Source organism: Camellia sinensis, chromosome 13 (genome assembly GCF_055761805.1).
Source record: "Camellia sinensis isolate YWXY chromosome 13, ASM5576180v1, whole genome shotgun sequence".
Taxonomy (NCBI): domain Eukaryota; kingdom Viridiplantae; phylum Streptophyta; class Magnoliopsida; order Ericales; family Theaceae; genus Camellia; species Camellia sinensis.
In genome coordinates, this window is record NC_138973.1 from 108,996,917 (window position 1) to 109,011,344 (window position 14,428).

General features: G+C 36.6%; 1 protein-coding gene across 3 annotated transcripts in view; it reads left to right on the forward strand.

Moving 5' to 3' along the window:
- Nucleotides 1-14,428, forward strand: part of LOC114291907 (coatomer subunit beta'-1) — a 47,772-nt gene that overhangs the window by 15,019 nt on the left and 18,325 nt on the right. For all 3 annotated transcript variants that reach the window (XM_028235787.2, XM_028235788.2, XM_028235790.2), the window contains exons 9-19: nt 1,294-1,362; nt 1,518-1,668; nt 1,765-1,830; nt 2,664-2,852; nt 4,511-4,651; nt 4,757-4,831; nt 4,974-5,150; nt 5,236-5,327; nt 5,414-5,530; nt 12,814-12,928; nt 13,070-13,141. In XM_028235787.2, coding sequence (XP_028091588.2) covers nt 1,294-1,362; nt 1,518-1,668; nt 1,765-1,830; nt 2,664-2,852; nt 4,511-4,651; nt 4,757-4,831; nt 4,974-5,150; nt 5,236-5,327; nt 5,414-5,530; nt 12,814-12,928; nt 13,070-13,141 — 1,264 coding nt within the window. The remainder of the gene's footprint in view (nt 1-1,293; nt 1,363-1,517; nt 1,669-1,764; nt 1,831-2,663; nt 2,853-4,510; nt 4,652-4,756; nt 4,832-4,973; nt 5,151-5,235; nt 5,328-5,413; nt 5,531-12,813; nt 12,929-13,069; nt 13,142-14,428) is intronic.

The window sequence follows — 14,428 nt, forward strand, 5'->3', positions numbered from 1 at the left end:
TATTTTGATTTGACCTTTCTTGATGAGTATTTTTGCCACCACGTATTTAGCGTTTCATATGAGACTCAAGTGAGAGTCAAAAAAGTCAAACTTTTGGCATTTAGTTTTTGCGCGGTGATATGAAATGATAAAATGTCAAAACTCCTAAATCTTTTGGGACTGATTTGTAATAATATGGAGTTAAAAAAGATGGACCCAGAACATCTTAGGTTAGGGTAAATTATCTTATTTCGAGAACTCTCCATTTTTAGCTTTTCCTAAGATTTTCAAATTTTGTTCTTACATGGGAGAGTTGACTTTTAGTCTATTTTAGAATTTCATTATTTTGATATTTTCTATTATTTGTAATTGCATATTTACTTGGCGAGCATGTATGCAAGCCGGTTCTTGAGCACTCGAGTGAACTGGTGGTGATTCAGCTCAAACATGACAATATAGACACACTGGCATGACATTAAAGAAAAAAATGACACTACATGGCAAGGACAGGAAATAAATGTATAATTTTATGTGTATAAATGAAAACATTAACTATTTATTCAGTTTTGTTGCAAATACATTTATATTTTATTATTTTAAAACAGTAAGAACTCATTTTCACATTCCAAATATTGGAAAAAAGGGTGAATACAAAATCCTAGTATCTATTTTAAAAAATTCTGTTCATAAACAGATTGAAAGTTTTGGGCTTTAGAATTCTAAAATTAAGAAGTCTAAAGGAAAAAGAGATTAATAGTTATAAACTCACATCATTTTTATTTTATCATTTGATCCTAAGTTATTTAAAAAAAAATTAAAAAAACTTGCAATGCGCTTCATATGCATCGAAGTGATGAAACACTTGTGTCCCTTTTTATAAAGCGTGTCTACTTTCTTTTCTTCTTTTTTTTTTTTTTTTTTTTTCAGTGTAAAAATTAATAAGTCATGTTTAGACATATGTGCATCACGTGTTGGTGTTTGATACGAACACGACACCTTGGAACTGTTTGTGCTTCTTAGGTTAGGTTTGTACTCCATCCAGGTGTACAAAAAGGCTATTGTAATTTTAGGCCAAGTTTGGCATCCTTCAAAATATTCAAAAAGTCACTATCCTATTTAAGTCACATCATTTTATTTAAGTCACATCACCTCTCTAACACATCACTTCAAACCCAATCCAAATCCAACCCATATTTCATAAAAAGTCAAAAAGTGCACTTATTTAGTCTTCCCAAACTTGACCTTAGTATTATTTTTTTTCTCTTTTTCAGCTGTCTTTTCAACGAATTTAATAACCATGCTTACTATATACAGGCTTGAAAACACATTGAATTATGGTCTTGAGCGAGTCTGGGTTGTTGGATGCATGAAAGGTTCACGTCGGTAAGGAAAAAATAAATATTCACATGTTTAAATGATGGGTATCATGTGATCTTTGAATGATATTTTGTATGTGTGTTGTATTTATTTATTTTTTCGGTTGAAAGGGGAGTTTGCTTTGTTGATGTGTTTAATTTTCTTCTTTTCACAATGTACAGGGTTGTAATTGGATATGATGAAGGAGTCCTTATGGTAAAAATTGGTCGAGAAGAACCAATAGTTAGCATGGATAGTAGTGGTAAGATTATATGGGCTAAGCACAATGAGATTCAGACTGTGAATATTAAAAGCGTTGGAGCAGATTTTGAGGTTTGATCAACCTTCTTCTACAGATTTCTTTCTTATTGCACAAGAAAACTATTTAGCTTTTTCTGACACGGTAATACAAATACTTGTGTTTCTCAGGCCTCAGATGGAGAAAGATTGCCTTTGGCCTTGAAAGAGTTGGGAACCTGTGATCTTTATCCTCAAGTAAGTTGATATTTCTTTAATGTTAGTACATTTTCTTTTCATAACTTTGTAGAAGTGGTATATGTTGGATTGCCATAGGCCTTTATGCTGACTTGCATAAATGACAATCTGGTTTCTAAAAGTGGCTGGGCAGATCATTATTTGTAATGAAAATATATGTTCAAATCGATTATTGGATAATTGGATTTATACATTACAGTTCAAATTTGGACAAATAGTTAAATTAAGAATTTGAAGTTTATATCTGCATGTTTGTAAATTTTTTAACCTCTATGAATCTTATTTTGTAATCTGATATAGTTAAAGAGTGTGACAAATGCTTATTGATGAGGTAATCCTCCTTTTGGCATTGTATTGTTCTCCAGGTTCCTCCTTTGCATGAATACTCTCTGTGGTTAGTGTACCACAGCCAGTGATCTGAACATTTTAGTTTCCATATGTTGTCACAGATGGTTCTGCAGAGTAGTTGCAGGTACAAAAATGCCCAGATCAATTGCTCTTATCGCTGTGGTCGACCTTTGAATTTTAAGAGTCAAGCTGTTGTGAAACAGTACAATCAATTTACAATGACCTCATTTGACTTCATATTAATTAATTTGCCATTAGTAGTGATATGTGTGCTAGGAGAAAAAAGAGTGTTGCTTCTCGTACAGCTGCTATATCTAAATATAGTTCATCATGTTATTACAGGATTTCAGTCATCTTTCTATTCTTTGCAGCTATTACTGGTCTAGAATGCTTCTTAGACCCTATCATATTCTGCCTTCTTGCTCAATTAATTGTTACATGATCGTACAATGTGCTCTGATGTTACTTTTCCATTCTGATTTCAGAGTTTAAAGCATAACCCCAATGGAAGGTTTGTGGTCGTTTGTGGAGATGGAGAGTATATAATATATACAGCTTTGGCATGGAGAAATAGATCCTTCGGCTCAGCGTTGGAATTTGTTTGGTCATCGGAGGGAGAATATGCTGTTAGGGAAAGTACATCAAAGATTAAGATATTCAGTAAAACATTTCAGGTTTGACTCTCTGAGAATCCTTATGGTCATGAAATTTTTGCAACTAGCAATGTCATGTTAAAAGAAAGTAGTCAGATTTCTGCTATTTTTCTGACAAAATCAATGAACCATATTATAATTAAGGAAACAGCTGGTATGCATGGTCGCATCTTGGCTTTTGAGAATCATCCTGATCATATTATCTTCTCTGCCTGTTTTTGATGACATTATGTGACATAGTTAAATAATTGTCATTCCAAGAGACTGGCAAACTAAGGGGTCATTTGGTTGTGTTACATGTTTCATGTTTTTTGTTTCTAGATAAGAGGAAACATGCTTTTGTCTTTTTTCCAAGAATATTCGAATTGGGACTGAGCTTCCACTTAGTGTTCATCTGTGTGCTTTCACTTGTTATGGTAACAGATGTTAACACCTTTTTTTGTGTATTCACTAGGGGTGTTCAGGGGTTGGTCCATGTCAATTTTAGCCTCATCCCGTCAGTCGACCAAACATAGTTGAGTTTCCAATTAGTGAAACTGCTTTCCAACCAATTGGCTTTCAAAATCGACTGAGCACCTATTTGGTTTGTTGGATCGGTTGCGATCGAGTTAAGCGGGTTTGACAGATAGAATGATGGGCCTGTTTTAATATGAATAAACATTTGGAAACCCTTAATCAAAGCATGAACAAATAAAATATATTTGAAACCCTAATAAAAATATGAAAACATGAAATAAGTGCAAACCCTAAATCAACCATGATCAATTCAAATGCTTTTAAAACCAATGAATCAAAATATGAAACTATTAACAAACAAAAAGGTACAAAATCAAGATCAAAAGTATAAACCCTAAGAGAGATACCTCAATATTTGGAAGATTAAAACCCTCTTCTAGGGTTGAAGATTGACCTTGTCGCATTTATGCTTCAAACTAGCCAGCAGATCAAAGAAAGAAATAAAGGGAGAACGAACGAGATCGAATCAAATGGCGATAGAGAGATGAGGAAAAAGGCGAGAGAGAGGGGGGAGGTATAAGAGAGTAGAGAGAGGCAGGCAGAGAGTCTTCTGTGCTGCTCTGCCGTTTGGTTTTTTGAAAATATGAGAGAGAGAGAGAGACAGTATTGTAAGAGTGTCTTCTAAGAAGTCAAGTCATCACGTGATATAGGAAGAGAGTCATCATTCAAGATTGCAATCTCAAAAGGTTTGAAATTAAATGCATGGTTCGACACGTGGATGGCTGAAGGCCAATATGTGAGCTATTTTCGGTCGGGTCGGTTCCAACAGGTAATAACATAATAAATCTGCTGCTGACCGTGAACTCACTAATTTGTCTAAACCAGAACTGCTGCCATCCAAGAAGTGTCTCTAAACCGTCCATGGTGAGGTGGACCGAGTCAGGCCGGGCAGTTTCATCGCGTATCGGTTTGTATGAACAACCCTAGTTTTCACTTCGGTGTCTTGTTCTGAAAACAAATTTCAGGAGAAAAAAGAAAAAAAGAAAAAGAGAAAAATAGTAGAACAGTAAAACAAAATATGTTTTGTTCTGTATTTTCAAAATTTTTTAATACAAAAAACACAAATACATGACACAGAATTCAAACCAAACTGCCCCCAAGTCTTTGCATAAGAACTATTACTATTAGTATCTGGTAGAGTTTATTACTGTGGTTGCATTCAGGAAAAGAAGAACATACGGCCAACATTTTCCGTGGAGCATATTTATGGAGGAGCCTTACTAGCAATGTGCTCAAATGACTTCATTTGTTTCTATGATTGGGCTGACTGCAGATTGATTCGGCGAATTGATGTTAATGTCAAAGTATGTATAAACATGACATCAGGAGCTTTTTGATTAACTGGTTCTAAGATTTAACCACTGTGGAACTAATTTATCATTTTATATTGGTTGTTTTGACAATATCAGAATCTTTACTGGGCTGATAGTGGTGATGTAGTTGCAATTGCTAGCGATTCCTCTTTCTACATGTTGAAGTACAGCGTAAGATTGTTATTGTTTTGCCTGCACTGATATGATATAGTTAAAGTTTTAACTGTCATTTTTTTGTTCTAAAAGTAAATCTTTTGCATGCATTTTACATACGGTATATCAGATAATGAGTTTGACATGGTTACTTCTGCAGTGTGACATCGTGTCGTCATACTTCGACAGTGGTAGGCCTGTTGATGAACAGGGCGTTGAGGATGCTTTTGAGCTTCTCCATGAAATAAATGAGCGCATCAGGACAGGAATATGGGTTGGGGACTGCTTCATTTACAATAACTCTTCATGGCGACTAAAATATTGTGTTGGTGGTGAGGTATAATCAGAGAGTTACTTCAGGGTTGTATATTTCTTATTTTAACTAATCAAATTGGGTTTTAACTTTTGAAGTGATAACTCAGGTAACAACAATGTCTCACTTGGATCGACCTATGTACTTGGTGGGTTATCTTGCTAATCAGAGTCGGGTCTATCTCATAGACAAAGAGTTCAAGTGAGTTTTGAGATATGTGCTTGTAAAGAGTCGATTCCTGCCATTCTCTAGATTGATACTTAATTATTTATGGTTGTTTGGTGCAGTGTTGTTGGATACACCTTACTTCTTGGCTTGATTGAGTACAAAACCCTTGTAATGCGTGGAGACCTTGAGCGTGCAAATGAAATTTTGCCTTCAATTCCTCAAGAGCACTATAATAGGTATCACATTCTAACGTGTATCATCTAATGGTACATGTGATATGCCACATTGATTTCCTCTTTACCTCTTTCTTTTCTTCTTCTTCTTCTTCTTTTTTTTTTTTTTTTTTTTTTTCCCACCAATAATTATTGATTAGATGCTTTATATTTCCTTTTGGGTTGTACCACATGCGAAACACCCGTAATAAACTGAAGGTATGATAACTTCTTTGGGTTCATTGCATTGCTTTTTTGGGATGAGCTTCAATTTGGTTTTGCTCTCAAAAACTAGAGGCTTCTCAAATCCTAAATCTGCCTGATGTCAGTCAGGGATAGATTTAGGCCCTGTTTACTGCTGTGGTGCCTTTAGCTTGGAAAGCTTTTGGTTCTTTAATTGCTATATGGTGTTTTTGGCTGCATATGAAAGTGTTTTCTCACTTTTAGAGGTTTGTGCCAAAAAGAACTTTTCAATAAGCAGCAATATAGATGCATTGGCATAAAAGAGGAGGTGAAAGCACCTCATGGTGTAGCAACCAAAAAGTACCAAACCACTTTACGGAAACCTATTCTCTACATAGTCTTAGTTAAAAAACACTTCATTGGATGCCACCATAGGGGGGCCTTAATCGTTAACTCTAAAGACCTTTCTTGTGTCATGGGTTGATTCTTTCATTTTGAACAATATCGGTAGTTGCTCACCTATAAGTTATGTTTTTATATTGTCAATCTGAAATTGTTTTATTATGGTTTAATGTTTAGACTTTGAGTTTGTAATTTAACGTAGTCATACCCTTTTGCTGTCTAGACTAGGAGTGGCCTTTGGCCCAACAACCTGGTTGGCCACCTAACTCGTCCCTAATGTTTATGGTCTTGGGAGTAGTGTTTAGGCCTTTAGGGCCAGGTTAGGCTAAAAAATTGTGGTCCCATCAATTGTGCGGTTCTTGCTTGGAAAGAGCATTTGAAGCTCGGTTTGGCCCAGCCCACCTAGAGTATATATTAATATATTTTATGTATAATAGATTTGTATATTGATTAAAAAAATAATCTTTTGCGGTCTGGAAAAACTGTGCTTTTGCCTTAGTACACTTTGGGCTGAGCTTGGCAGAATCATAACATTTCTTGTGATATAGTGCAAGCCCAGCCGAACTCTTCATGTTATTGTTTCAGAAAAATGTACAGTCATTCCTTGTCACAAATTTCATGTGATATTATATGCATCTATTTATTTTTTAATGTATGTGGATAGATATTGGAGTTAATACCAACAATTTAGTTTCTTTACACATAATTTGTCTAAATATTCTTATTTATAGGTTATGCCTTTTTGTATGTTCCATAACCTTATTTATATGTTATGCCTTTTTGTATGTTCTATAACCATACTGCAAATACCTTTGCCTAATTAACAATGTTTATGAACTGATTTGTGGTTCATTCTTTTTGTTTCCTATTTGCCTTGGTCATGAATGAATTATTTAAACACATTTAGGATGATGTCCCATTGTATATGTTGTTCGCGCATGATATTGTTCTAGTAGATGAAACTATGGAAGGAATTAACAATAAATTAGAAATTTGGAGATAAACACTCAAGTCAAAAGGATTTAATATTAGTAGAAATACAACTCAATATATGGAATGTTATTTAGTGACAGTAGATGTAGAAATTGTGAGAATATTATGTAATTATGGAAATATATCAATTAGGTTGATTGTGAATATTTGATTGCTTGTATAGGGTTATTTTCCTATTATAGATTAGGTTTAGGATTGCTATAAATATTGGTTGTAATCTTTGTATTACGTACAAGTTGAATATACAGAAATATTCAGAAACTTACATGGTATCAGAGCTAGGGTTTTATTCGAACTTGTTGGTCGAAGCCCTCCCTGTGTCGCGAAGGTCTTCTCTGTGGTTCTTCAAAGTCGCGACATACTTCTGATCACTGGTATGAAGTTGCGACATCTCTAGTCAAGTCGCGACACTTTGGTTCTACTTTGCGCAAGCCTGTTCGCTACTCTGTTGTCGGCTTCGCAAGTTCTCAGCTTCATGAGTTCGTCTCATCTCGGCTTCGCGAGTTCTCTCTTTAGTTCGCCCCTGGTTCGCAATCTCTCTCGTCTCGTCTCGGTTTCAGGTTCTCTCAGGATCTCTCTGATTGATATTTGTGTTTGGATCAAACCTCCGTCTCTGGAAACTCTGGTTATTGGTACCTAGGTTTTGGGTATTCTAAATTTGACCTAACTGGTTTTATTATACTTCATTTAGGTCCTTTATAATTTTTCATAATATTATCACCATGTTAGACGACAAAAGTCAATCTATAAATTGCAAACTTACAGGAGCAAATTATGCTTATTGGTCCACTCTTATGAAATTTTTTTTGCTTGGTTGAAAAAAATGAGGATATGTTTCTGGTTCTGGTTCTGTCTCTCGTCCATCAGATCCCAAAACGGATGGATATCAGGTTGCCTGTGACACTTGGAATTGTGATAATGCCTAAGTTCTGACTTGGTTTCATAATGTTGTGGATGATTGCATTAGAATGATGTTTTCCAAATATACTACTACCAAGGAGGTTTGGGACTTTTACAGGGGGTTTATTAGCAGTCCAACTTTGCCAAATGATATGAGTTGGAAACAGCTATTCAGAATGCTCGTTAGCGAGATCGGTCTATTCAAGATTTCTATATTGAGATGACGGGACTTTGGGATCAGCTTCCTCTCATGGAACCATCTAGTCTTAAGGTACTAGATACCTATCTGCAGTTTCAGGAAGTGGGTCGTTTGGTGCAATTTTTAACGGCTCTCTCCCTTTAGTATGAGGCTATTTGTGGTGGCATCCTTGGTCGCCTCTTTTATCTGAGGATGCGTTCGTGAGCTTCTCTCCAAGGAAACCCTTCTTAAGACGGTTAATCAGACTATATCTCCATCTGTCTTCTTGGCTCCTACTCAACCTCCTCTGTTGTCAACCCCCCCATCCGCTTCAGGGCAATGCGAAGCCCAAGAAGGGGCCACTGGCATCTGATGAGTCCGCCTTAGACACAGTTTCGACCTCTTGCTGCTTATACTGCATCTGCTTCGGCTTCCTTGCGTGCCCAGATGGCTCAGCTTCAGCATCTCCTATCCACCTCCCAGCCATCCTCATTTGCCTTTGCTCTCATCTCTCTTCATTCAAGTTTGTTTGGGTCCTCTATAGATATCTCATCTTCTGTCTGGCTTTTTGACTCTGGTGCCTCTTATCATATGACTCCTCACATTTCTTTACTTCAAAACTGTATCCCCCTTCCCTCTCCTATTACTGTTAATACTGCTAATGGGTTTGGTATGCCTATTCTAGTTGTTGGGTCTGTCTCACCCTCTGCCATGTCTGTTGTTACTATTCTCTTTGTTCTTTATGTTCCTCAGCTATCAGTCAGTCTATTATCTACCAATCAACTTGATACTTTTGGTTTTGATTTTATTTTTTCCTTTTTTGTCTGTTGTGTGCAAGATCGGGTATCCAAGAAGCAGATTGGGACTGACCGTAGAGTTGGAGATCTCTATGTGGTGGAAAGCTTGCATCTCCCTTTATCCACCTCTCCAGTTGCTTTTTCCTCATTTCAGTTGGATTCTCAATTGAGTCAGTTTTACTTATGGCATTCTTGCCTAGGTCATTTGTCTGTGTTGACCACTTACGGCCTTTAGCTCAGTCAGGATTATTGGATAAAATTTCTCCTAGTCAAATTGATGACTGTCGGGAGTGTAAATTTGCCAAAATGTTAGCTTTACCTTTTAATAAAAGTACTTTAGTTTTTGTTTCTCCATTTTCTCTTGTGCATACTAATGTCTGGGGACCCTCTCCTGTTCTCACTAAAAGGGGTTCTGTATACTATGTGTCTTTTGTTGATGATTGCACCCGTTATACTTAGGTTTATCTTATGACTCATAAATCTGACTTCTACCAATATATCGTACATTTTAGTCTATGATCACTACACAGTTTGGGGCTACCATTAAATTGTTACGATCTGACCTAGGTGGAGAATATTTTAAAACTGAGTTCTGTGAGTATTTGGCCAATTTGGGTACCATTCACCAAACTTCTTATACTGATACACCTGCCCAAAATGGTCGAGCCGAGTGTAAACACCGTCATCTCCTTAAAACAGTTAGGTCTGTTCTTCTCTCTGCCTCAGTTCCAACTTCGTTTTGGGGCGATGCAGTTCTTACTGCTGCTTTTCTTCTTAACCGCATGCCTATTCTCCTTCTTTCTGGCCGGTCTCCTTATGAAGCTCTGTTCTCTCAACCTCCCAATTACTCCCTCCTTCATGTGTTTGGGTCTGCTTGTTTTATCCTTCTTCCCCATAAAGATCGGACCAAACTTAGTGTCCGGTCTGTCCTATATGTCTTTTTGGATTATAGCCTTACTCAGAAAGGCTATCGGTGTTACAACCCTATTTCCTGTCGTCTTTACGTCTCCCGTCATGTTTCTTTTCTCGAACATCTGCCTTACTTTCAGCTTCCTCCTACCACTGCTCTAGTTTCTAAAGAGGATTTGGTTCACATTGATCCATTTCCTTCTGAGGTCCCTGATGATGAGTACATCTCTACTGTTCCCCATAACTTTACTCCCTTTTCTCCTCCGTCTCCCCAGTCTACTTCTTCTCTTCCTTCTCCTCCTCCGTTGTTAGTTTATTCGCGTCGCCAGGCTCTCCTTCCACCAGTTGTCTTTGCGTCTACTGCTGATCCTCTTGTTTTTGACGATTTTGATCCTGCTGCACACCAATATCCTACTCGAGCGTGTCATCCTCCAAACAGGTTGGGTTGGTTTGATACATGTTTTTCTGTTTCCTATCGTACTTTGTTATCTGCTATTCATTCTTTTTCAGAACCTCAGTCTTACAAGGAGGTCTGTCAAGATCCCTATTGGATTCAAGCTATGGAGGATGAGTTGTCTACTTTACAGAAAACTAGTACTTGGGAGTCGGTTCCTTTGCCTGTTGGTAAGAATCTGGTTGGTTGCGAATGGGTCTACAAAGTCAAGACTCATTCTGATGGTTATCTTAAGCGCTACAAAGCTCGTTTGGTTGCCAAAGGTTTCTCACAAGAGTATGGTATTGATTATGAGGAGTCCTTTGCTCCTATTACCAAGATGACTACTGTCCGTACTTTGATCTTTATCGTTGCTGTTCGTTCTTGGCCTCTTTATCAGATGGATGTTAAGGATGTTTTTCTTAATGGCCATCTCACCGAGGAGGTTTACATGCGTCTTCCCCCTGGCCTTCACCATTCCTCTGGATTGGTTTGTCGCCTTCGGCGTGCTCTGTATGGTCTGAAGCATTCTCCTCATGCTTGGTATGATCGTTTTCAAACTGCTGTTGCTGCGCTTGGATTTCATTATTGTGCTCAAGACTCTGCTTTATTTTTTCTCCTACCTCTGCTGGATTTGTTGCCTAATTACTGTATGTGGATGATATGATTATCACTGGCTCTGACTCTTCTGCTATCTCTGAGGTCAAGCAACATCTTTTCCACACTTTTGAAATGAAGGATCTGGGCCCATTACGGTATTTTCTTGGTATTAAGGTAGCTTCTTCTCCCAAGGGTTACTTTCTCTCTCATTCCAAGTATGCCAATGAGATTATTCATCGTGCCGGTCTTACTAACACTGAGCTTTTTGATACCTCCATTGAGCTTAATGTGAAGCTCCTCCCTACTGATGGTGTTCTTCTAGATGATTCTACTTTATATCGAGAGCTCGTGGGTTGCTTAGTCTATCTGACGGTTACTCGCCCTAATCTTGCCTATACTGTTCATGTGGCTAGTCAGTTTGTTTCTTCTCCTCGTTCTACATATTGGGCTACTTTGGTTTGGATTCTTCGCTATCTCTGGGGTACTATATTTCAGGGTTTACTGTTATCTTCTACTTCCTCTTTAGACTTTGTAGCTTATGCTTATTCTAATTGGGCTAGTGATGTCACTGATCGCAAGTCCACTTCTAGCTTCTGCATATTTTTTGATGATTTTTTGATTTCTTGGAAGAGCAAGAAACAGATTGTTGTTGCGCATTCCACTGCCGAGGCTGACTACCATGCTATGCCTCATGCGACTGCTGAGATTGTTTGACTTCGTTGTCTCTTGACTAATTTAGGTGTCCCTCAGTCTTCTCCGACCTCCTTTTACTGTGACAACCGCAATACTATTCAGATTGCTCATAACACTGTCTTTCATGGGCGAACAAATCGCATTGAGATTGATTGTCATTTTGCATGTCAGCATCCACAGCCTGGCTCCATCTCGTTTCCTTTCGTCTCTTCAACATTGCAACTTGCTGATTTCTGTACGAAGACTCACACAACTGCTCAATTTCAGTTTTTTCTTGGCAAACTCTCAGTGTTTTCTGCTGAAACACCTTGAGCTTGAGCGGGGGTGTAAGAATATTATGTAATTATGGAAATATATCAATTAGGTTGATTGTGAATAGTCGATTGCTTGTATAGAGTTATTTTCCTATTATAAATTATGTTTAGGATTGCTATAAATATTGGTTGTAATCTTTGTATTACGTACAAGTTGGATATACAGAAATATTCATAAACTTGCAGAAATAATGGAGAAGTGAAGATTGAAAACTATGAGATAAAAATAGTGAACATTTTTGTTACCCAGGTTCGATTCTTAACTGGGATGGTGAGGTTGGAGATGATGTCATTCATAGAATCAAAGTAGTTAGCTTAAGTGAAGGAGTGCACTTGACATATTATATGACTAATGAACACCAACAAAATTGAAAGGAAAATTTTATTGAATAGCTGTCAGGCCATCGATGCTTTACGGAACAAAATGTTGGACAACTAAGATACAACATGTTCATAAAATAAATGTAGCTGATATGAGGATACTTAGATGAATGTATGGTAAGACGAGGAAAGATAAAATTGGAAATGAATATATTCGTGAAATAATAAGAGTAGCACCAAAGGTAAGTTGAGGGAGAAGAGGCTAAAGATGGTTTGATCATGTGTAACGAAAACCTACTGATGCAAGTGATATAATCACCATAAATGGAAATGTTAGGGTAAGGAAAAGGCCTAAACTGATATAGGTAGTGGGTGGTACAAAAAGATATGAATTTATTTAATTTAACTGAGCGTATGGCGAAAAAAGATTCATGTAGCCAACCTTCAATCAATTGGGGCACAATGCTCGGTTTGGTTTGGTATTTTGATTTTTTTTTTTTACTACATTATTTTTCTTGTTATTGCTGCATATTCCTTGGTTATGATGGTTAACTAAGATGTTGATGGAATATTTGCATCTCCAGCGTGGCTCGTTTTCTGGAATCCCGAGGTATGTTGGAGAATGCACTGGAAGTTGCTACAGATCCTGACTACAGGTTTGATCTGGCCATACAGCTGGGCAGATTCGAGATCGCAAAGGTAAGATATTGTTATGTTGAGGGTTATCATATTTTTTTACAAATTTAAACTCTTTCAGATTGAGTTCTGTTCAATTTACTTGAGAAACTCTTGTCATGATTATTTGGTTTCGTTCTGAAGGTATGACCTGTTTTCTCACAGGAAATTGCTATGAAAGCCCAGAGTGAATCCAAATGGAAGCAGTTGGGAGAATTGGCCATGTTGACTGGCAAGGTATTACAATCACAGTTGATGCGAATATTTGATTGAACAAGAAAATTTATGGTCACCCTTTCAAACAGACATTGTTCATGCAGTGAAGAATAAAGAAAGACATGGCTCTGTTTGGTTTCCAAAGGCAAAATTTTCAAAATACTTTTCAAAATTCATAACCAAATACAAAACTCAAAATTACACAAAACTCAATTCAAAAAACTCATAACCAAACACACAACACAAAACTCAATTCCAAACTTTTTTCAAAACGCTTTCGATGATATAGTGTTGAAGATGGTTTGTGATGGAATTGTTAAATTATTTTTATAAAAAATCTAAAAAAAATAATTTCTATATTTAAAAAATATCTAAAACAAATATATATATATATATTTGTTTTTCAAATAACAGGTTGCAATTGAAAATTAAAAAATATAAAAAATCACTATTCCGGTCAACTGGCCGGATGTCCGAGCGGATGGCTGGGTAGATCCAATCCGCTTTTTTCAAAATTTAAAATACAAAAACACCTTTCAAAACACTTTTCAAAACTCATAACTAAACAATTTTTTTCTTTTCAAAACTCAGCTCACAATTCCACACTCAAATCACAACTCCAAAAAAAGAATCACAATTCTAAAACTAAACCAAACACAGCCATTATTTTTCTGAGCAAGGAGAGGCAATATGACAGAACCTTTGCACAATGAAATGTTTATCTCATGCTAAATGTTAGATTGGTGGATAAAGATAAACCAAATACTCTTCTTATGCACTTTTTAGATATTGTTAAATTTTCAGAGTCCAAAACCAAGCTGAATTACAGTTAAGAGAATGTCATTTGAGAGATCTGGTTGTGATCCTACAAGTACTGTATTACATATAGCGTAAATTCATAATTTAAATTCTACTGTTCCTACCAGAGCTAAGAAGAAGGTTATTTAAAATCATAATTTAAATTCTACCATTTCTGGCAGAAGTAACAAGAGCGTTGTAACAAAGAATAAAATTCTTGAGAATTGCACTTATTCTCCTGGGCACGTCTTTGGAAACTAGAAATGATTTCATAAATCTCTTGCCTCCTTGTATGATTCAAGCTTCATACTTGATAAAATAAAATAAAAATTAAAAAAAAGGCTTCATGCTTGATAAATGGGTGGCAGCGTGGAAATTTATTCTTAATGATAGGGAAGAAATTTAGAACAAAATAATTTATAAGTAGAAGTAAGAAAATATTTAGGATGACTAAAATGCTGGTATCAAGTAATGAAGTTATTGATTGATTCCGTGTGGATGAGATGGAAC